The 22,578-nt window shown below is 42.0% G+C and overlaps 1 protein-coding gene across 17 annotated transcripts in view; it reads right to left on the bottom strand.

The window, feature by feature from the left end:
• Positions 1 to 22,578, bottom strand: part of ABLIM1 (actin binding LIM protein 1) — a 349,855-nt gene that overhangs the window by 45,417 nt on the left and 281,860 nt on the right. For 9 of the 17 annotated variants that reach the window (XM_056530890.1, XM_056530886.1, XM_056530883.1 and 6 more), the window contains 5 exons: positions 16,847 to 17,002; positions 16,614 to 16,658; positions 13,173 to 13,208; positions 11,090 to 11,219; positions 3,388 to 3,507 (listed from right to left, as the gene is read on the bottom strand). In XM_056530890.1, coding sequence (XP_056386865.1) covers positions 3,388 to 3,507; positions 11,090 to 11,219; positions 13,173 to 13,208; positions 16,614 to 16,658; positions 16,847 to 17,002 — 487 coding nt within the window. The remainder of the gene's footprint in view (positions 1 to 3,387; positions 3,508 to 11,089; positions 11,220 to 13,172; positions 13,209 to 16,613; positions 16,659 to 16,846; positions 17,003 to 22,578) is intronic. The other 8 variants (XM_056530884.1, XM_056530889.1, XM_056530892.1 and 5 more) reach the window with 3 other exon arrangements.

Here is a 22,578-nt window from a genome sequence, read left to right as displayed (position 1 = left end):
TGCTGGTTTCCTGAAGTACATATACTAGAGTCACATCCAGAGCTGCATTCACACTTCTGCTCGTTTCCTGAAGTACATATACTAGACTCACATCCAGAGCTCCATTCACACTTCTGCTGGTTTCCTGAAGTACATATACTAGAGTCACATCCAGAGCTGCATTCACACTTCTGCTGGTTTCCTGAAGTACATATACTAGAGTCACATCCAGAGCTGCATTCACACTTCTGCTGGTTTCCTGAAGTACATATACTAGAGTCACATCCAGAGCTGCATTCACACTTCTGCTGGTTTCCTGAAGTACATATACTAGAGTCACATCCAGAGCTGCATTCACACTTCTGCTGGCTTCCTGAAGTACATATACTAGAGTCACATCCAGAGCTGCATTCACACTTCTGCTGGTTTCCTGAAGTACATATACTAGAGTCACATCCAGAGCTGCATTCACACTTCTGCTGGTTTCCTGAAGTACATATACTAGAGTCACATCCAGAGCTGCATTCACACTTCTGCTGGTTTCCTGAAGTACATATACTAGAGTCACATCCAGAGCTGCATTCACACTTCTGCTGCAGAGGAGATGTGGTCGGCGTCACGCCTAAGTCAGAGTAGCATTACATGACTGCACTGACCAATGGCCCTGTGCAATGCTTCATATCTCTGTCCTGTGGAGGCACTGCTGAGAATTGTAACACCTGGTAATGGGTTCCCTCACTGATCACTTCTCATTACAGGATTCTAGTCGGGAAACCCTGCAACCCAATACAAAATACAGAATAATGATGAGGGGGACGGGCTCCGTGATGTGCAACATGCTCCGACCCCAAAGGGATTGTACAAGAATAGAAGAACATGGTGGCTTCCACGAAAGCAGTGGTCTCCAAACTGTGGCCCTCCAGATGCTGCAAAACTACAACTCCCAACATGCCAGGACAGGCAAAGCCTGGCTGATAAACATTGCTTTATAAATTGCTGACTTTTGCAGTATGGTGCGGATTAAAGTGCATGCTCTATGGAAGTTGTAGTTTTGTAACATCTGGGGGGGGGGGCCACAGCTGAGAGACAACTGCATTTAAAGGGGTACTCTGCTGCTCAGCATTTGGAACAAACTGTTCCAAATGCTGGAGCCGACACCGAGAGCTCGTGACATCATAGCCCTGCCCCCTCATGACATTACACCCCGCCCCCTCAATGCAAGTCTATGGGAGGGGGCGTGACGGCAGTCACGCCCCCTCCCATAGACTTGCATTGAGGGGGCAGGGGTGTAACGTCATGAGGGGGCGGGGCTATGACTTCACAAGCTCCCGGCTCCAGCGTTCGGAACAGTTTGTTCCAAATGTTGAGCAGCGGAGTACCCCTTTAAGCGGAAAGGAGCTGAATTGTAATACCAAACATGACCTGCAGACAGGTGTGCCGCTGTTTCTGGACGAAAGCGGTCATGTTTATGTAATTCTAGACACCCCTTTAAGATCCAATCAATGTTTTCTGTGTGTAGGAGATGCAAGATTGTGACAGATGGAAGCACGAACGCAAGCGTCACAAAATACGCACATTCAACAAAGAGACTGAGATCAGGAGGAGATCAAATACATAGATGAAAAATACAGAAAACTCTATTACATTATATCACATAATTACTATTACTACCTCATAGTGATTCACTACAACTTTACAACTAAGGATATAACTCAGGATCAGTACAGGATAAGTAATGTAATGTATGTACACAGTGACCTCACCAGCAGAATAGTGAGTACAGCTCTGGAGTATAATACAGGATATAACTCAGGATCAGTACAGGATAAGTAATGTAATGTATGTACACAGTGATCTCACCAGCAGAATAGTGAGTACAGCTCTGGGGTATAATACAGGATATAACTCAGGATCAGGACAGGATAAGTAATGTAATGTATGTACACAGTGATCTCACCAGCAGAATAGTGAGTACAGCTCTGGGGTATAATACAGGATATAACTCAGGATCAGGACAGGATAAGTAATGTAATGTATGTACACAGTGAACTCACCAGCAGAATAGTGAGTACAGCTCTGGAGTATAATACAGGATATAACTCAGGATCAGTACAGGATAAGTAATGTAATGTATGTACACAGTGACCCCACCAGCAGAATAGTGAGTACAGCTCTGGCGTATAATACAGGATATAACTCAGGATCAGTACAGGATAAGTAATGTAATGTATGTACACAGTGACCTCACCAGAAGAATAGTGAATACAGCTCTGGGGTATAACACATGATATAACTCAGGATCAGTACAGGATAAGTGATGTAATGTATGTACACAGTGACCTCACCAGCAGAATAGTGAGTACAGCTCTGGAGTATAATACAGGATATAACTCAGTATCAGTACAGGATAAGTAATGTAATGTATGTACACAGTGACCTCACCAGCAGAATAGTGAGTACAGCTCTGGAGCATAATACAGGATATAACTCAGGATCAGTACAGGATAAGTAATGTTATGTATGTACACAGTGACCTCACCAGCAGAATAGTGAGTACAGCTCTGGGGTATAATACAGGATATAACTCAGGATCAGTACAGGATAAGTAATGTAATGTATATACACAGTGACCTCACCAGCAGAATAGTGAGTACAGCTCTGGAGTATAAAACAGGATATAACTCAGGATCAGTACAGGATAAGTAATGTAATGTATGTACACAGTGACCTCACCAGCAGAATAGTGAGTACAGCTCTGGAGTATAATACAGGATATAACTCAGGATCAGTACAGGATAAGTAATGTAATGTATGTACACAGTGACCTCACCAGCAGAATAGTGAGTACAGCTCTGGGGTATAATACAGGATATAACTCCTACTGACATATATGTTACCTTATAACTATTTTTATAGCAATAATCTCCATTCGATCCTCTTTCAGCAGTGGGTTTCTCAGTGGAGCCCCCTATGACACGGACGACCCTCCTATGACCATAGACATGCACTTGGGGAGGTTCGGTTATTCTATATATTCTATATCATTGACCCGACACTCATGCATGTGCGATGACACTTGTGGTCGCTGTCCATGTTTTCATCTTTACCCTTAGACATTTTTACGTTCTTTCTCTATAAAGTTTACCTGATCCCCTTTGCGTTGTGACTATAAATGGTTAATATCGTCAGTGACGAAACCCGGTGATAGTGATAGTCTCCTGTAGTAAACATGCCATTCCATGGACAGAAGTAAACACACACAACCACACACACACACGTGGTGCAAAAACCATGAAGCGCGTGGTGGGGAGGGGGTGGGGCATTAGAGCGTCTGGACGGCCGGCGTATTAGCTTCTGTCCGGAGAGAAGCTAATGACGCCACTTGCAGCGGCTCGTCCGCTCTCTTACCTTTCACGTGTAGTATCGTATGATGCCTGAATGGGGAGTTGGGACGAGAGTCGCTGTGGGCGGAGCTGAAGCTGCCAGTGCGCATGTATGGCAAGCGCTGCACACCAGTACACAACAACTCTGTCAAGTGCCAGGGAGGCGGAGACAAGCCAGGAGGGGAGGAGGAAAAGGGAGGGAGGGGGGGGGGGGGTAAACGGCAAATTAACAAAAAAAAAAAAAAAAGAGAAGGAAGGGAGGAAAGAACAGAAAAAAAAAGCACAAAATAAGAGACAGATCCGGGAAATAACGGAGGGGACGAAAATACTTGAAGAAAATTAAACGACAATTAAAAAACAGAACAGAGCAGGAAACAAAATCAAAACATTACAGGAACAGTAGGGGTTAAAGCTGCAAAAAATAGACAAAGAGAAAGGGCACTGTCGCTTTAAGAAAAAATAAAATAAAACTTTTGACGTGTCCTAGAGCAAAGGTCTCCAAACTGCGGAACTTAAAGGGGTACTCCGGTGGGAAACTTTTTTCTTTTTAATATCAACTGGTGCCGGAAAGTTAAACATTTGTAATTTACTTCTATTAAAAAAAAAATCTTAATCCTTCCAGTACTTCTTAGCTGCTGAATACTGCAGAGGAAATTTGTTCTTTTTGGAACACAGAGCTCTCTGCTGACATCACGAGCACAGTGCTCTCTGCTGACATCTCTGTCCATTTTAGGAACTGTCCAGAGCAGCATATGTTTTCTATGGGGATTTTTCTCCTACTCTGGACAGTTCTTAAAATGGACAGAGTTGTCAGCAGAGAGCACTGTGGGCATGATGTCAGCAGAGAGCTCTGTGTTCCAAAAAAAGAAAATAAATTTCCTCTGTAGTATTCAGCAGCTAATAAGTAATGGAAGGATTAAGATTTTTTTTTTTTTTTTTTTTTTTTATAGAAGTCATTTACAAATCTGATTAACTTTCTGGCACCAGTTGATTTAAAAAAAAAAAAACGTTTCCCATCGGAGTACCCCTTTGAAGGTGTTCCAAAACTACAACTCCCAGCATGTCCAGAGAGCCATTTGCCGAGCATACACTATAATTCGCACCATACTGCAAAAGTCAGCAATCTTTAAAGCAGTGTTTTCCCACCAGGGTGCCTAAAGCTGTTGCAAAACTACAACTCCCAGCATGCCCGGACAGCCAACGGCTGTCCGGGCAAGCTAGGAGTTGTAGTTTTGCAACAGCTGGAGGTCCACAGTTTGGAGACCACTGTCTTAGGGACATGTCAAAAGTTTTTTTTTTTATATATTTTTTTTTATATAAAATGTATTTTTCAGTGTTCTCAAGTCTTTTGCATGCAGCCTGCAGTGTAAAGAATAGGGGGTCATCATGGTTGTCATGGCTACATCCAGGGATACATGTATATACAATGTATCCTATATACTGGATATAATCATAGGCACGCACAATAGGTTACATGGGTTAGGATTAAGAAGCAGCAGAAGGCGGCAGCCATGTTTTTCTCATCTTACAGGGCCCCTTTATACCAATACTAGGGGCCCCTAAGGACAGGATGCGGCTCCGCACCCCAGTAAGGACACGGGGGATATATAAGGTTCTGTTCACATTAGTGTCCTGGGCTTTCTGTCATAATTTCTGGAGAACCCCAGCAGACTCCCCTGTATATGACTTACCTGTAGGGGGCGCTGCATTACCAAAGATGCAGGAACATATTTAGACTAAACTTATCTATCCTGACCTACAGGGGGAGCTGTATACTACACTGATCAGTATATATCCTGACCTACAGGGGGAGCTGTATACTACACTGATCAGTATATATATCCTGACCTACAGGGGGAGCTGTATACTACACTGATCAGTATATATCCTGACCTACAGGGGGAGCTGTATACTACACTGATCAGTATATATCCTGACCTACAGGGGGAGCTGTATACTACACTGATCAGTACATATCCTGACCTACAGGGGGAGCTGTATACTACACTGATCAGTATATATCCTGACCTACAGGGGGAGCTGTATACTACACTTATCAGTATATATACTGACCTACAGGGGGAGCTGTATACTACACTGATCATTATATATCCTGACCTACAGGGGGAGCTGTATACTATACTGATCAGTATATATCCTGACCTACAGGGGGAGCTGTATACTACACTGATCAGTATATATCCTGACCTACAGGGGGAGCTGTATACTATACTGATCAGTATATATACTGACCTACAGGGGGAGCTGTATACTACACTGATCAGTATATATCCTGACCTACAGGGGGAGCTGTATACTACACTGATCAGTATATATCCTGACCTACAGGGGGAGCTGTATACTACACTGATCAGTATCTATCCTGACCTACAGGGAGAGCTGTATACTACACTGATCAGTATATATCCTGACCTACAGGGGGAGCTGTATACTACACTGATCAGTATATATCCTGACCTACAGGGAGAGCTGTATACTACACTGATCAGTATATGTCCTGACCTACAGGGGGAGCTGTATACTACACTGATCAGTATATATCCTGACCTACAGGGGGAGCTGTATACTACACTGATCAGTATATATCCTGACCTACAGGGGGAGCTGTATACTACACTGATCAGTATATATCCTGACCTACAGGGGGAGCTGTATACTACACTGATCAATATATATCCTGACCTACAGGGGGAGCTGTATACTACACTGATCAATATATATCCTGACCTACAGGGGGAGCTGTATACTACACTGATCAGTATATGTCCTGACCTACAGGGGGAGCTGTATACTTCACTGATCAGTATATATCCTGACCTACAGGGGGAGCTGTATACTACACTGATCAGTATATATCCTGACCTACAGGGGGAGCTGTATACTACACTGATCAGTATATATCCTGACCTACAGGGGGAGCTGTATACTACACTGATCAGTATATATCCTGACCTACAGGGGGAGCTGTATACTACACTGATCAGTATATATCCTGACCTACAGGGGGAGCTGTATACTACACTGATCAGTATATATCCTGACCTACAGGGGGAGCTGTATACTACACTGATCAGTATATATATCCTGACCTACAGGGGGAGCTGTATACTATACTGATCAGTAGATATCCTGACCTACAGGGGGAGCTGTATACTACACTGATCAGTATATATCCTGACCTACAGGGGGAGCTGTATACTACACTGATCAGTATATATCCTGACCTACAGGGGGAGCTGTATACTACACTGATCAGTATATATCCTGACCTACAGGGGGAGCTGTATACTACACTGATCAGTATATATATCCTGACCTACAGGGGGAGCTGTATACTACACTGATCAGTATATATCCTGACCTACAGGGGGAGCTGTATACTACACTGATCAGTATATATATCCTGACCTACAGGGGGAGCTGTATACTACACTGATCAGTATATATCCTGACCTACAGGGGGAGCTGTATACTACACTGATCAGTACATATCCTGACCTACAGGGGGAGCTGTATACTACACTGATCAGTATATATCCTAACCTACAGGGGGAGCTGTATACTACACTGATCAGTATATATCCTGACCTACAGGGGGAGCTGTATACTACACTGATCAGTATATATCCTGACCTACAGGGAGAGCTGTATACTACACTGATCAGTATCTATCCTGACCTACAGGGGGAGCTGTATACTACACTGATCAGTATATATCCTGACCTACAGGGGGAGCTGTATACTACACTGATCAGTATATATCCTGACCTACAGGGGAGCTGTATACTACACTGATCAGTATATATCCTGACCTACAGGGGGAGCTGTATACTACACTGATCAGTATATATCCTGACCTACAGGGGGAGCTGTATACTACACTGATCAGTATATATCCTGACCTACAGGGGAGCTGTATACTACACTGATCAGTATATATCCTGACCTACAGGGGGAGCTGTATACTACACTGATCAGTATATATCCTGACCTACAGGGGGAGCTGTATACTACACTGATCAGTATATATCCTGACCTACAGGGGGAGCTGTATACTACACTGATCAGTATATATCCTGACCTACAGGGGGAGCTGTATACTACACTGATCAGTATATATCCTGACCTACAGGGGGAGCTGTATACTACACTGATCAGTATATATCCTGACCTACAGGGGGAGCTGTATACTACACTGATCAGTATATATCCTGACCTACAGGGGGAGCTGTATACTACACCGATCAATATATATCCTGACCTACAGGGGGCGCTGTATACTACACTGATTAGTATATATACTGACCTACAGGGAGAGCTGTATACTACACTGATCAGTATATATCCTGACCTACAGGTAGAGCTGTATACTACAATGATCAGTATATATCCTGACCTACAGGGGGAGCTGTATACTACACTGATCAGTATATATCCTGACCTACAGGGGGAGCTGTATACTACACTGATCAGTATATATCCTGACCTACAGGGGGAGCTGTATACTACACTGATCAGTATATATTCTGACCTACAGGGGGAGCTGTATACTACACTGATCAGTATATATCCTGACCTACAGGGGGAGCTGTATACTACACTGATCAGTATATATCCTGACCTACAGGGGGAGCTGTATACTACACTGATCAGTATATATCCTGACCTACAGGGGGAGCTGTATACTACACTGATCAGTATATATCCTGACCTACAGGGGGAGCTGTATACTACACTGATCAGTATATATCCTGACCTACAGGGGGAGCTGTATACTACACTGATCAGTATATATCCTGACCTACAGGGGGAGCTGTATACTACACTGATCAGTATATATCCTGACCTACAGGGGGAGCTGTATACTACACCGATCAATATATATCCTGACCTACAGGGGGCGCTGTATACTACACTGATTAGTATATATACTGACCTACAGGGAGAGCTGTATACTACACTGATCAGTATATATCCTGACCTACAGGTAGAGCTGTATACTACAATGATCAGTATATATCCTGACCTACAGGGGGAGCTGTATACTACACTGATCAGTATCTATCCTGACCTACAGGGGGAGCTGTATACTACACTGATCAGTATATATCCTGACCTACAGGGGGAGCTGTATACTACACTGATCAGTATATATCCTGACCTACAGGGGGAGCTGTATACTTCACTGATCAGTATATATCCTGACCTACAGGGGGAGCTGTATACTACACTGATCAGTATATATCCTGACCTACAGGGGAGCTGTATACTACACTGATCAGTATCTATCCTGACCTACAGGGGGAGCTGTATACTACACTGATTAGTATATATCCTGACCTACAGGGGGAGCTGTATACTACACTGATCAGTATATATATATCCTGACCTACAGGGAGAGTTGTATACTACACAGATCAGTATATATCCTGACTTACAGGGGGAGCTGTATACTACACTGATCAGTATATATCCTGACCTACAGGGGGAGCTGTATACTACACTGATCAGTATATATCCTGACCTACAGGGGGAGCTGTATACTTCACTGATCAGTATATATACTGACCTACAGGGGGAGCTGTATACTACACTGATCAGTATATATCCTGACCTACAGGGGGAGCTGTATACTACACTGATTAGTATATATCCTGACCTACAGGGGGAGCTGTATATTACACTGATCAGTATATATATATCCTGACCTACAGGGAGAGTTGTATACTACACAGATCAGTATATATCCTGACCTACAGGGGGAGCTGTATACTACACTGATCAGTATATATCCTGACCTACAGGGGGAGCTGTATACTACACAGATCAGTATATATCCTGACCTACAGGGGGAGCTGTATACTACACTGATCAGTGCATATCCTGACCTACAGGGGGAGCTGTATACTACACTGATCAGTATATATCTTCACCTACAGGGGGAGCTGTATACTACACTGATCAGTATATATCCTGACCTACAGGGGGAGCTGTATACTACACTGATCAGTATATATCCTGACCTACAGGGGGAGCTGTATACTACACTGATCAGTATATATCCTGACCTACAGGGGGAGCTGTATACTACACTGATCAGTATATATCCTGACCTACAGGGGAGCTGTATACTACACTGATCAGTATATATCCTGACCTACAGGGGGAGCTGTATACTACACTGATCAGTATATATCCTGACCTACAGGGGGAGCTGTATACTACACTGATCAGTATATATCCTGACCTACAGGGGGAGCTGTATACTACACTGATCAGTATATATCCTGACCTACAGGGGAGCTGTATACTACACTGATCAGTATATATCCTGACCTACAGGGGGAGCTGTATACTACACTGATCAGTATATATCCTGACCTACAGGGGAGCTGTATACTACACTGATCAGTATATATCCTGACCTACAGGGGGAGCTGTATACTACACTGATCAGTACATATCCTGACCTACAGGGGGAGCTGTATACTACACTGATCAGTACATATCCTGACCTACAGGGAGAGCTGTATACTACACTGATCAGTATATATCCTGACCTACAGGGGGAGCTGTATACTACACTGATCAGTATATATCCTGACCTACAGGGAGAGCTGTAGACTACACTGATCAGTATATATCCTGACCTACACTGATTAGTATATATACTTACCTACAGGGGAGCTGTATACTACACTGATCAGTACATATCCTGACCTACAGGGGGAGCTGTATACTACACTGATCAGTACATATCCTGACCTACAGGGGGAGCTGTATACTACACTGATCAGTATATATCCTGACCTACAGGGAGAGCTGTATACTACACTGATCAGTATATATCCTGACCTACACTGATTAGTATATATACTTACCTACAGGGGGAGCTGTATACTACACTGATCAGTACATATCCTGACCTACAGGGGGAGCTGTATACTACACTGATCAGTATATATCCTGACCTACAGGGGGAGCTGTATACTACACTGATCAGTATATATACTGACCTACAGGGGGAGCTGTATACTACACTGATCAGTACATATCCTGACCTACAGGGGGAGCTGTATACTACACTGATCAGTACATATCCTGACCTACAGGGGGAGCTGTATACTACACTGTAGTAATACATATCAGTTCTCTAATCTGCAGGGGGCGCTGTATACTGCTATTTATTTTCATACAGTATTTCCCTTAACACCAATCTATGTCTCTTTTTAGCCTGCAGGGGGCGCTGTGTGGGTTCAGTTTATATCCTGCAAAGGTTCAGGCCACAAACTGCATAAATGCAATCAAAACATTCTAAGGCCCCTTTCACACTGCCGATATGCCCCCGAAAATACGGCCGTCAAACTCCCTTTTTTTTTGCAGTTTCACGGGCGTAATTTTGACGGGTCATAACGGCCAATAATGTCTCCGTTGGGCGGGGGGGACGGTACAGGCACTATTTTTTCTCCCGCTAGTCTTGATCCTAAAATAACGGGCTCCACCCTGCCGGAGACAACCAGGAGTGTGAATGTAGCCTAAAATATAACTGTGCCCTGTGCTAATTGTGCACTAGATGGCGCCATAATAACATGTAACAGATGCTGGAGGACCCCTCCACTCACTAGGTGGGCGCTCACCGTAATGGCAGTAATAACATGTATCGCTGTATCGGATAATTCCCACAATGCACCAAATGAGATTCTTACCAGGTCTGTGGAAATGCTGCGGGGATCGGGAGATGGTGGGGGTGTAGTTATGGCGGCTGTAGACGGGAGAGTTGATGGATCCCTGACTGGTGGATCTCTGCATTATCCGTTCCCGTCCGTCCTGATAGCCCTAAAAATCCAGGAGACGAGAACAAAAACATTTGTCATCCAGCTTTCCCAGTCTCCAGAATGGACAAGTGCAATGTTTCCCAACTAACTGGCTGTCTGGGCATGCTGGGAGTTGTAGTTTTGCAACAACTGAAGTCACCCTGGTTGGGAAACCCTGCACTAAAGAAATTACCGACACAGCATCTTATCAGTACATTACAGATGTCTTATGTCCCTATGACAACACTTCCTGCTCTCTGTTCTGAACGGGGCCAGAATCACCATCCACATCAATGTGCGCACACAGCTGCCGCTATTCATGGGTAATGATGTGAGAATTGATGTGCATGGTGGTTGGAATTTATGTGATGTCTTTAAGACAGGAAGTGTTGTCATGGGGACATCAGCAGCAGCAAAAATGAAGTGTTATAGGATCAGTAAAGATGATTAGAACTGAAAGATTCAAAGATGTTTCATCTCTACAGACAGCGATTGGATGGATGATCTGTTATAATGAGCCTGTAAAATCCGAGCAGTCAGTAAATTATAAGCAGTCAGTAAAATAGTTGTAGTCAGTAAATTATAAGCAGTCAGTAAAATAGTTGTAGTCAGTAAATTATAGGCAGTCAGTAAATTAGTTGCAGTAAGTAAATTTGCTGTAGTACAGTAAAATATTAGCAGTCAGTAAATTAGTTGCAGTCAGTAAATTAGTTGCAGTCAGTAAATTAGTTGCAGTCAGTAAATTTGTTGTAGTACAGTAAAATATTAGTCAGTAAATTAGTTGTAGTTAGAAAATTATAAGCAATCAGTAAATTAGTTGTAGTTAGAAAATTATAAGCAATCAGTAATTTAGTTGTAGTTAGAAAATTATAAGCAATCAGTAAATTAGTTGCAGTCAGTAAATTTGTTGTAGGTCAGTAAAATATTACCAGTCAGGAAATAAGTTGTAGTCAGTAAATTAGTTGCAGTCAGTAAATTATAGGCAGTCAGTAAATTTGTTGTAGTACAGTAAAATATTAGCATTCAGTAAAATCCTAGCAGTCAGTAAATTAGTTGGAGTTAGTAATATACTAGCATTCAGTAAATTATTAGCAGTCAGTAAAATAGTTGCAGTCAGAAAAAAATTAACAGTCAGTAAAATCCTAGCAGTCAGTAAATTTGTTGTAGTCAGTAAAATCTTAGCAGTCAGTAAATTTGATGTAGTCAGTAAAATATTAGCAGTCGGTAAATGGCTGGCAGTTTATAAAATAGTAGTGTTAAGTAAAATACTAGCTGTCAGTAAATTATTAGAATTAAGTAAAACACTAGCTGTCAGTAAATTATTAGTATTAAGTAAAACACTAGCTGTCAGTAAATTATTAGTATTAAGTAAAACACTAGCTGTCAGTAAATTATTAGTATTAAGTAAAACACTAGCTGTCAGTAAATTATTAGTATTAAGTAAAACACTAGCTGTCAGTAAATTATTAGTATTAAGTAAAACACTAGCTGTCAGTAAATTATTAGTATTAAGTAAAACACTAGCTGTCAGTAAATTATTAGTATTAAGTAAAACACTAGCTGTCAGTAAATTATTAGTATTAAGTAAAACACTAGCTGTCAGTAAATTATTAGTGATAAGTAAAACACTAGCTGTCAGTAAATTATTAGTATTAAGTAAAACACTAGCTGTCAGTAAATTATTAGTATTAAGTAAAATACTAGCTGTCAGTAAATTATTAGTATTAAGTAAAATACTAGCTGTCAGTAAATTATTAATATTAAGTAAAACACTAGCTGTCAGTAAATTATTAGTATTAAGTAAAACACTAGCTGTCAGTAAATTATTAGAATTAAGCACAACACTAGCTGTCAGTAAATTATTAGAATTAAGTAAAACACTAGCTGTCAGTAAATTATTAGTATTAAGTAAAATACTAGCTGTCAGTAAATTATTAGAATTAAGTAAAACACTAGCTGTCAGTAAATGACTCACCTCGGCAGAAGGAGTAGGAGACAAGGTTCTGGGGGACTGTAATATAAAACACACATTATATAGTCATATTATTATAATTCAGAGGACACAATAGATGAGATCATAGATTACAGATCAGGATTAGTAATTAATCACCGAGAAGCTGTTAATCCGTATATACAGACATGTACAGATGTTCAGAGGCGGCACAGCAGGGGTTAATAATGTCAGCGGCAGCTCCCGACACACCTGTAATACCCCTATCTGAACTTTAGGTGGCGCTGCAGTCGTCCGCTGATCGGTGGCCACTTTGTATGGAATTTGCAGAGTTTCGTGTCTTTTGTGACGGTGACGTTGTCTATTGTGTTACAGTTTGGCAGCGACCAGTCCGGGGTGATGAGAACGCTGGAACGTCGAGAACCCTTCCCCCCCCCCCCCCCACCGCTTCATTGTGTGAACTGCTGCTCATTAATCCAGAACATTGCAGAGGGCATCATGTGACAAGCGCCTTCTCTGCCCCCCAGCACCCCGTGCCCTGCAAAATGCTCAGTGCATTGTAAGGTGCGCAAAAAAATATATATATATATATATATGCAAATAAATATAATTACATTACGGTCGATATATATATATATATATATATATATATATATATATAAAAATATAAAAAAATATATATATGTATAAATATTTATATATATTTATTTATTTATATATATATATATATATATATATATAAATATATTTATTGATATATATACACACACATACATATTACTTTTTATTATTATTTTTATTATTATTAAAAAAATATATATTTTTGCGCACCTTACAATGTGAAAACTTAATTTGAGTTTATTAGTGTTATTAGGGGATTTTCTGTGATATTTATTAAAGGAGTATTCCATGAAAAAACTTTTATAGATATATATATATATATATATATATATATATATATCAACTGGCTCCAGAAAGTTAAATAGATTTGTAAATTACTTCTATTAAAAAAAAATCTTAATCCTTCCAATAATTATCAGCTGCTGAAGTTGAGTTGTTCTTTTCTGTCTGGCAACAGTGCTCTCTGCTGACATCTCTGCTTGTCTCGGGAACTGCACAGAGTAGAAGAGGTTTGCTATGGGGATTTGCTTCTACTCTGGACGGTTCCCGAGACACGTGTCATCAGAGCACTTAGACAGAAAAGAACAACTCAACTTCAGCAGCTCATATGTACTGAAAGGATTAAGATTTTTTAATAGAAGTAATTTACAAATCTGTTTAAATTTTTGGAGCCAGATGATATATATATATATATATATATATATATATATATATATATAAAAGTTTTTTGCTGGATAACCCCTTTAATGGCTGTTACAAAACTACAACTCCCAGCATGCCCGGACAGCCGAAGGCTGTCCGGGCATGCTGGGAGTTGTAATTTTGCAACAGCTGGAGACACCCTGGGTTGGGAAACACCAACCTAGAATAAGAAATGAAGCAACTCTTGATCAGAAATCTCCCATTTCCAGCAAAGATTTTATATATTGATTGATTGAATGATAAATTTAAAGCGGCAATGGGGCGGCAGAGAGCCATGAATGCAATCGTGGTGAAACTGCGGCGAAAACTTTCACGTATCGCCGTTGTTTTTTTGCGCAGGGCTGTCTGCTGCACCTTAACTCTAAGCACCGATTAACCCAAACGACAGCGATAATCACAGCAGAGGTTTTAGTTTACAATAAGTTCGGCCATAGATGCACTGATCGATAAACGCCGTAACCACGGTGACCATACGGCGGCGGAATCTGTGCGTCTATGACCGTCCGAGAGAACGTTATACACAGAGCACGGACTATACTACCAGGGAGGAAGGAGACCGGAAGTGACAAAATGTAAAACGACTTAAAATAGTCCCCCCACATATTCTATTCAGAGGGGTCTAAGGACAACCAATATGGCTGCCATTAAAGGTTTCTAAAAAGGTCTTCACCCAGCTTTCTCAAAGTTCTGATCGTCTAGTTTAGAACACGGGAGATTTTGCAATCAGGACACCAGAAAAGCGGGATTAACAAATATATGGTCGCCATTACGGCTTCCTAAAAAAAAGTTTGGTTGTCACCCAACTTTCCCAAAGTCCTGATTGTCCAATCACACAGTGTTAAGTCTCTAGCATATAACAAGGTAAGTTTTACAATCAGGACACAAGGAAAGCTTAGTGAAAACAAATATGGCCACCCACACGGCTTCCTAAAAAGGTTGTCACCCAGCGACAATATGGATTCCTAAAAGGTCATCACCCAGCTTTCCTAAAGTCCTGATTGCCCAGGACGATACATTTCTAGCATACTACAGGGGAAATTTTAAAAACAGGATACTAGCAAAGCTGGGTGGAAACAAATATGGCCACCAATACAGCTCCCTAAAGTGTCATCACCCAGCTTTCCTAAAGTCCCGATTGCCCATTTACTGAGTGGTACATTTCTAGCATACTACAGGGGAAATTTTAAAATCAGGATACTAGCAAAGCTGGGTGGAAACAAATATGGCCACCAATACAGCTCCCTAAAGTGTCATCACCCAGCTTTCCTAAAATCCCGATTGCCCATTTATGGAGTGATACATTTCTAGCATACTACAGGGGAAATTTTAAAATCAGGAAACTAGCAAAGCTGGGTGGAAATAAATATGGCCACCAATACAGCTCCCTAAAGTGTCATCACACAGCTTTCCTAAAGTCCTGATTGCCCATTTACGGAGTGATACATTTCTAGCATACTACAGGGGAAATTTTAAAATCAGGATACTAGCAAAGCTGGGTGGAAACAAATATGGCCACCAATACAGCTCCCTAAAGTGTCATCACACAGCTTTCCTAAAGTCCTGATTGCCCATTTACAGAGTGATAGATTTCTAGCATACCACAGGGGAAATTTTAAAATCAGGATACTAGCAAAGCTGGGTGGAAACAAATATGGCCACCAATACAGCTCCCTATAGTGTCAGCACCCAGCTTTTGTAAGCTCCTGATTATTTTTATGCAGTAATATAAGCCTGGCATAAAACACAGGAGATTTTGCAATCGGGTCATATTCCTAAAATGATGTCACCCAGCTTTCTCAAAGTCCTGACTGCCCATTTACAAAGTGGTATATTTCCAGCACATAGCAGAAAAATATTTACAATCAGGACACTAGGAAAGCTGTGAGACAACCAAAATGGCTGCCATTTCAAGTATTGTCACCCAGCTTTCTCAAACTCCTGACTGCCTGATATAGCAATAAGACATTTCTAGTATAGATTACGGGAGATCGTCCATTCAGGACGCTAGGAAAGCTGGATGGAAGGCCACATAATAACAGCCACATTGGATGTCACCCATCTTATACATCTCTCAGTGATCAGCGTCACATGGACAGACTTCAGGTCTCCTTCCGGGGAGAGATCAGCGGCGCCCTGACTTACTCTCTCGTTCAGGACTGAGGAGCGGTCACTCCGGGGGCTCTGCGACTGCGGAAAAGAGTCACCGAGGTCAATAATAAAAAGCAATGGTCACATCCCAGACACCCCCCCTACCACATCATGAGGTTTTTAGGTGGAACTACAAGTCCCAGCAGTGCCCAGGTGGTATTTATGAACCTCCTGGGATCTGTAGTCCCACGGCACCATAGAAGACCATGGAGATGCTGCGTCCTCACCTCCCCCATGCTCTGCCGCTCCTGCCGATCCTCGTACGTGGATATGTGGAAGGACTCATAGGTGATGAGGTCGGGACGCTCTATGTCGTAGATGGCTTTCACCTTGGGGATGGCGGCGAGGTCCTTGTAGTCCAGGATCTCATCGTCTACTTTAGCCTGAGGGGGTCACGTGACACAAGATCGCACCGTTATATAATATAATAACACTTCGCACAGCTGATTGTATACATTCTAGATCAGTGTTTCCCAACCAGGGTGCCTCCAGCTGTTGCAAAACTACAACTCCCAGCATGCCCGGACAGCCAACGGCTGTCCGGGCATGCTGGGAGTTGTAGTTTTGCAACAGCTGGTAGCACACGGCTTGGAAAACACTGATTTATAGATTTCTGACTTTTGCAGTGCGGTGCGGATTATAGTGTATGCTTTGTGACAGTGGTCTCCAAACTGTGGGCCTCCAGTAGTTGAAAAACGACTACAGCGGTTGCAGTTGGCTGTCTGGGAATGCTGGGAGTTGTAGTTTTGCAACAGCTGGTAGCACACGGCTTGGAAAACACTGCTTTATAGATTTCTGACTTTTGCAGTGCGGTGCGGATTATAGTGTATGCTCTGTGACAGTGGTCTCCAAACTGTGGGCCTCCAGTAGTTGAAAAACTACTACAGCGGTTGCCATTGGCTGTCTGGGCATGCTGGGAGTTGTAGTTTTGCAACAGCTGGAAGCACACTGCTTGGAAAACACCGATTTATAGATTTCTGACTTTTGTAGTGTGGTGCGGATTATAGTGTATGCTCTGTGACAGTGGTCTCCAAACTGTGGCCTCCAGTAGTTAAAAATCTACTACAGCGGTTGCAGTTGGCTGTCTGGGCATGCTGGGAGTTGTAATTTTGCAACAGCTGGAAGCACACTGCTTGGAAAACACTGCTTTATAGATTTCTGACTTTTGCAGTGCGGTACAGATTATAGTGTATGCTCTGTGACAGTGGTCTAAAAACTGTGGGCCTCCAGTAGTTGAAAAATTACTACAGCGGTTGCCGTTGGCTGTCTGGGCATGCTGGGAGTTGTAGTTTTGCAACAGCTGGAAGCAGACTGCTTGGAAAACACTGATTTATAGATTTCTGACTTTTGCAGTGCGGTGCGGATTATAGTGTATGCTCTGTGACAGTGGTCTCCAAACTGTGGCCTCCAGTAGTTGAAAATCTACTACAGCAGCTGCCGTTAGCTGTTCGGGCATGCTGAGAGTTGTAGTTTTGCAACAGCTGGAAGCACACTCCTTGGAAAACACTGCTTTATAGATTTCTGACTTTTGCAGTGCGGTACGGATTATAGTGTATGCTCTGTGACAGTGGTCTAAAAACTGTGGGCCTCCAGTAGTTAAAAAACTACTACAGCGGTTGCCGTTGGCTGTCTGGGAATGCTGGGAGTTGTAGTTTTGCAACAGCTGGAAGCACACTGCTTGGAAAACACTGCTTTATAGATTTTTGACTTTTGTAGTGTGGTGCGGATTATAGTGTATGCTCTGTGACAGTGGTCTCCAAACTGTGGCCTCCAGTAGTTAAAAATCTACTACAGCGGTTGCAGTTGGCTGTCTGGGCATGCTGGGAGTTGTAATTTTGCAACAGCTGGAAGCACACTGCTTGGAAAACACTGCTTTATAGATTTCTGACTTTTGCAGTGCGGTACGGATTATAGTGTATGCTCTGTGACAGTGGTCTAAAAACTGTGGGCCTCCAGTAGTTGAAAAATTACTACAGCGGTTGCCGTTGGCTGTCTGGGCATGCTGGGAGTTGTAGTTTTGCAACAGCTGGTAGCACACGGCTTGGAAAACACTGATTTATAGATTTCTGACTTTTGCAGTGCGGTGCGGATTATAGTGTATGCTCTGTGACAGTGGTCTCCAAACTGTGGGCCTCCAGTAGTTGAAAAACTACTACAGCGGTTGCCGTTGGCTGTCTGGGAATGCTGGGAGTTGTAGTTTTGCAACAGCTGGAAGCACACTGCTTGGAAAACACTGCTTTATAGATTTCTGACTTTTGTAATGTGGTGCGGATTATAGTGTATGCTCTGTGACAGTGGTCTCCAAACTGTGGCCTCCAGTAGTTAAAAATCTACTACAGCGGTTGCAGTTGGCTGTCTGGGCATGCTGGGAGTTGTAATTTTGCAACAGCTGGAAGCACACTGCTTGGAAAACACTGCTTTATAGATTTCTGACTTTTGCAGTGCGGTACGGATTATAGTGTATGCTCTGTGACAGTGGTCTAAAAACTGTGGGCCTCCAGTAGTTGAAAAATTACTACAGCGGTTGCCGTTGGCTGTCTGGGCATGCTGGGAGTTGTAGTTTTGCAACAGCTGGAAGCAGACTGCTTGGAAAACACTGATTTATAGATTTCTGACTTTTGCAGTGCGGTGCGGATTATAGTGTATGCTCTGTGACAGTGGTCTCCAAACTGTGGCCTCCAGTAGTTGAAAATCTACTACAGCAGCTGCCGTTAGCTGTTCGGGCATGCTGAGAGTTGTAGTTTTGCAACAGCTGGAAGCACACTCCTTGGAAAACACTGCTTTATAGATTTCTGACTTTTGCAGTGCGGTACGGATTATAGTGTATGCTCTGTGACAGTGGTCTAAAAACTGTGGGCCTCCAGTAGTTAAAAAACTACTACAGCGGTTGCCATTGGCTGTCTGGGAATGCTGGGAGTTGTAGTTTTGCAACAGCTGGAAGCACACTGCTTGGAAAACACTGCTTTATAGATTTTTGACTTTTGTAGTGTGGTGCGGATTATAGTGTATGCTCTGTGACAGTGGTCTCCAAACTGTGGCCTCCAGTAGTTAAAAATCTACTACAGCGGTTGCAGTTGGCTGTCTGGGCATGCTGGGAGTTGTAATTTTGCAACAGCTGGAAGCACACTGCTTGGAAAACACTGCTTTATAGATTTCTGACTTTTGCAGTGCGGTACGGATTATAGTGTATGCTCTGTGACAGTGGTCTAAAAACTGTGGGCCTCCAGTAGTTGAAAAATTACTACAGCGGTTGCCGTTGGCTGTCTGGGCATGCTGGGAGTTGTAGTTTTGCAACAGCTGGAAGCAGACTGCTTGGAAAACACTGATTTATAGATTTCTGACTTTTGCAGTGCGGTGCGGATTATAGTGTATGCTCCTTGACAGTGGTCTAAAAACTGTGGGCCTCCAGTAGTTGAAAAACTACTACAGCGGTTGCCATTGGCTGTCTGGGCATGCTGGGAGTTGTAGTTTTGCAACAGCTGGAAGCACACTGCTTGGAAAACACTGCTTTATAGATTTCTGACTTTTGCAGTGCGGTGCGGATTATAGTGTATGCTCTGTGACATTGGTCTCCAAACTGTGGGCCTCCCGTAGTTGAAAAACTACTACAGCGGTTGCCATTGGCTGTCTGGGCATGCTGGGAGTTGTAGTTTTGCAACAGCTGGAAGCACACTGTCTGGAAAACACTGCTTTATAGATTTCTGACTTTTGCAGTGCGGTGCGGATTATAGTGTATGCTCTGTGACAGTGGTCTCCAAACTGTAGCCTCCAGTAGTTGCAAAACTACTACAGCGGTTGCCATTGGCTGTCTGGGCATGCTGGGAGTTGTAGTTTTGCAACAGCTGGAAGCACACTGCTTGGAAAACACTGCTTTATAGATTTCTGACTTTTGCAGTGCGGTGCGGATTATAGTGTATGCTCTGTGACAGTGGTCTCCAAACTGTGGACCTCCAGTAGTTGAAAAACTACTACAGCAGCTGCCGTTAGCTGTTCGGGCATGCTGGGAGTTGTAGTTTTGCAACAGCTGAAAGCACACTGCTTGGAAAACACTGCTTTATAGATTGCTGACATTTGCAGTGCGGTGCGGATTATAGTGTATGCTCTATTTCTTCCAAGAAAAAAAAACACCAAAGTGTAAAAGACTATTTTTTCTATTCTCATAGAGCAGTGGTCTCCAAACTGTGGACCTTCAGCTGTTATGAAACTACTACAGCGGTTGTTGTTGCTTGTTTTGCAACATCTGAAGGTCCACAGTTTGGAGACCACTGCTGTAGGAGAATAGAAAATATAGTCTTCTACCCTTTGGTGGTTTTGTTTTTTTTGGAAGAAATGCTGGCATTTTTCCTCCCATAGACTTTTACCACTATAGGTGAAAAAAACAAAAAAACAATGCAAGAGAAAACGCCAGTATGTACATGTATGTTAGCGTATTTTCCCCCAACTAATAGAAATCTTAAAGTCATATGACGTCAAATAAAAAAAAAAATGCTTTTTTTGTGACATTTGTTTTTTTTCTTCAGGCCAAAAAACAAAACAAAAAAAAAAACAACAACAAATAAATGTTGTGTCTGTCCGTAGCCTTGATTCAGCATTAGAAAAATATGTCTGTTTATTTCCAAAAACAGCGCTACTCATGTCCTTAGGTTGTGTGCGGTATTACAGCTCAGTTCCGTTGAAGTGAAAGTAGCTGAGTTGTAATACCACAAACAACCTGAGGGCAGGGGTGGTGCTGTTTTTGGAAGAAGCAGCTATGGTTTATATGTAAAAGAATAGAAAACCAATAGTGATGGAAACAATAAAGAGATGGAAACAATTGAAAGATGGAAACAATAGAGAGATAAAAACAATAGAGAAATGGAAACAATAGAGAGATGGAAACAATAGAGAGATGGAAACAATAGAGAGATGGAAACAATAGAGAGACGGAAACAAATAGAGAGATGGAAACAATAGAGAGATGGAAACAATAGAGAGATGGAAACAAATAGAGAGATGGAAACAATAGAGAGACGGAAACAAATAGAGAGATGGAAACAAATAGAGAGATGGAAACAATAGAGAGACGGAAACAAATAGAGAGATGGAAACAAATAGAGAGATGGAAACAATAGAGAGACGGAAACAAATAGAGAGATGGAAACAATAGAGAGACGGAAACAAATAGAGAGATGGAAACAAATAGAGAGATGGAAACAATAGAGAGACGGAAACAAATAGAGAGATGGAAACAATTGAAAGACTGAAACAAATAGAGAGATGGAAACAATAGAGAGATGGAAACAAATAGAGAAATGGAAACAATAGAGAGATGGAAACAATAGAGATGGAAACAAATAGAGAAATGGAAACAATAGAGAGATGTAAACAATAGAGATATGGAAACAATAGAGAGATGTAAACAATAGAGAGATGGAAACAATAGAGAGATGGAAACAATAGAGAGATGGAAACAATAGAGAGATGGAAACAAATAGAGAGATGGAAACAATAGAGATGGAAACAATAGAGAGATGGAAACAATAGAGAGATGTAAACAATAGAGAGATGGAAACAATAGAGAGATGGAAACAATAGAGAGATGTAAACAATAGAGAGATGGAAACAAATAGAGAGATGGAAACAAATAGAGAGATGGAAACAATAGAGATGGAAACAATAGAGATGGAAACAATAGAGAGACGGAAACAATAGAGAGACGGAAACAATAGAGAGACGGAAACAATAGAGAGATGGAAACAATAGAGAGATGGAAACAATAGAGAGATGGAAACAATAGAGAGACGGAAACAATAGAGAGACGGAAACAATAGAGAGACGGAAACAATAGAGAGATGGAAACAATAGAGAGATGGAAACAATAGAGAGATGGAAACAATAGAGAGATGGAAACAATAGAGAGATGGAAACAATAGAGAGATGGAAACAATAGAGAAATGTAAACAATAGAGAGATGTAAACA

Source organism: Hyla sarda, chromosome 7 (assembly GCF_029499605.1).
Source record: "Hyla sarda isolate aHylSar1 chromosome 7, aHylSar1.hap1, whole genome shotgun sequence".
Lineage (NCBI taxonomy): Eukaryota > Metazoa > Chordata > Amphibia > Anura > Hylidae > Hyla > Hyla sarda.
This window is presented reverse-complemented; position numbering and strand designations above follow the sequence as displayed.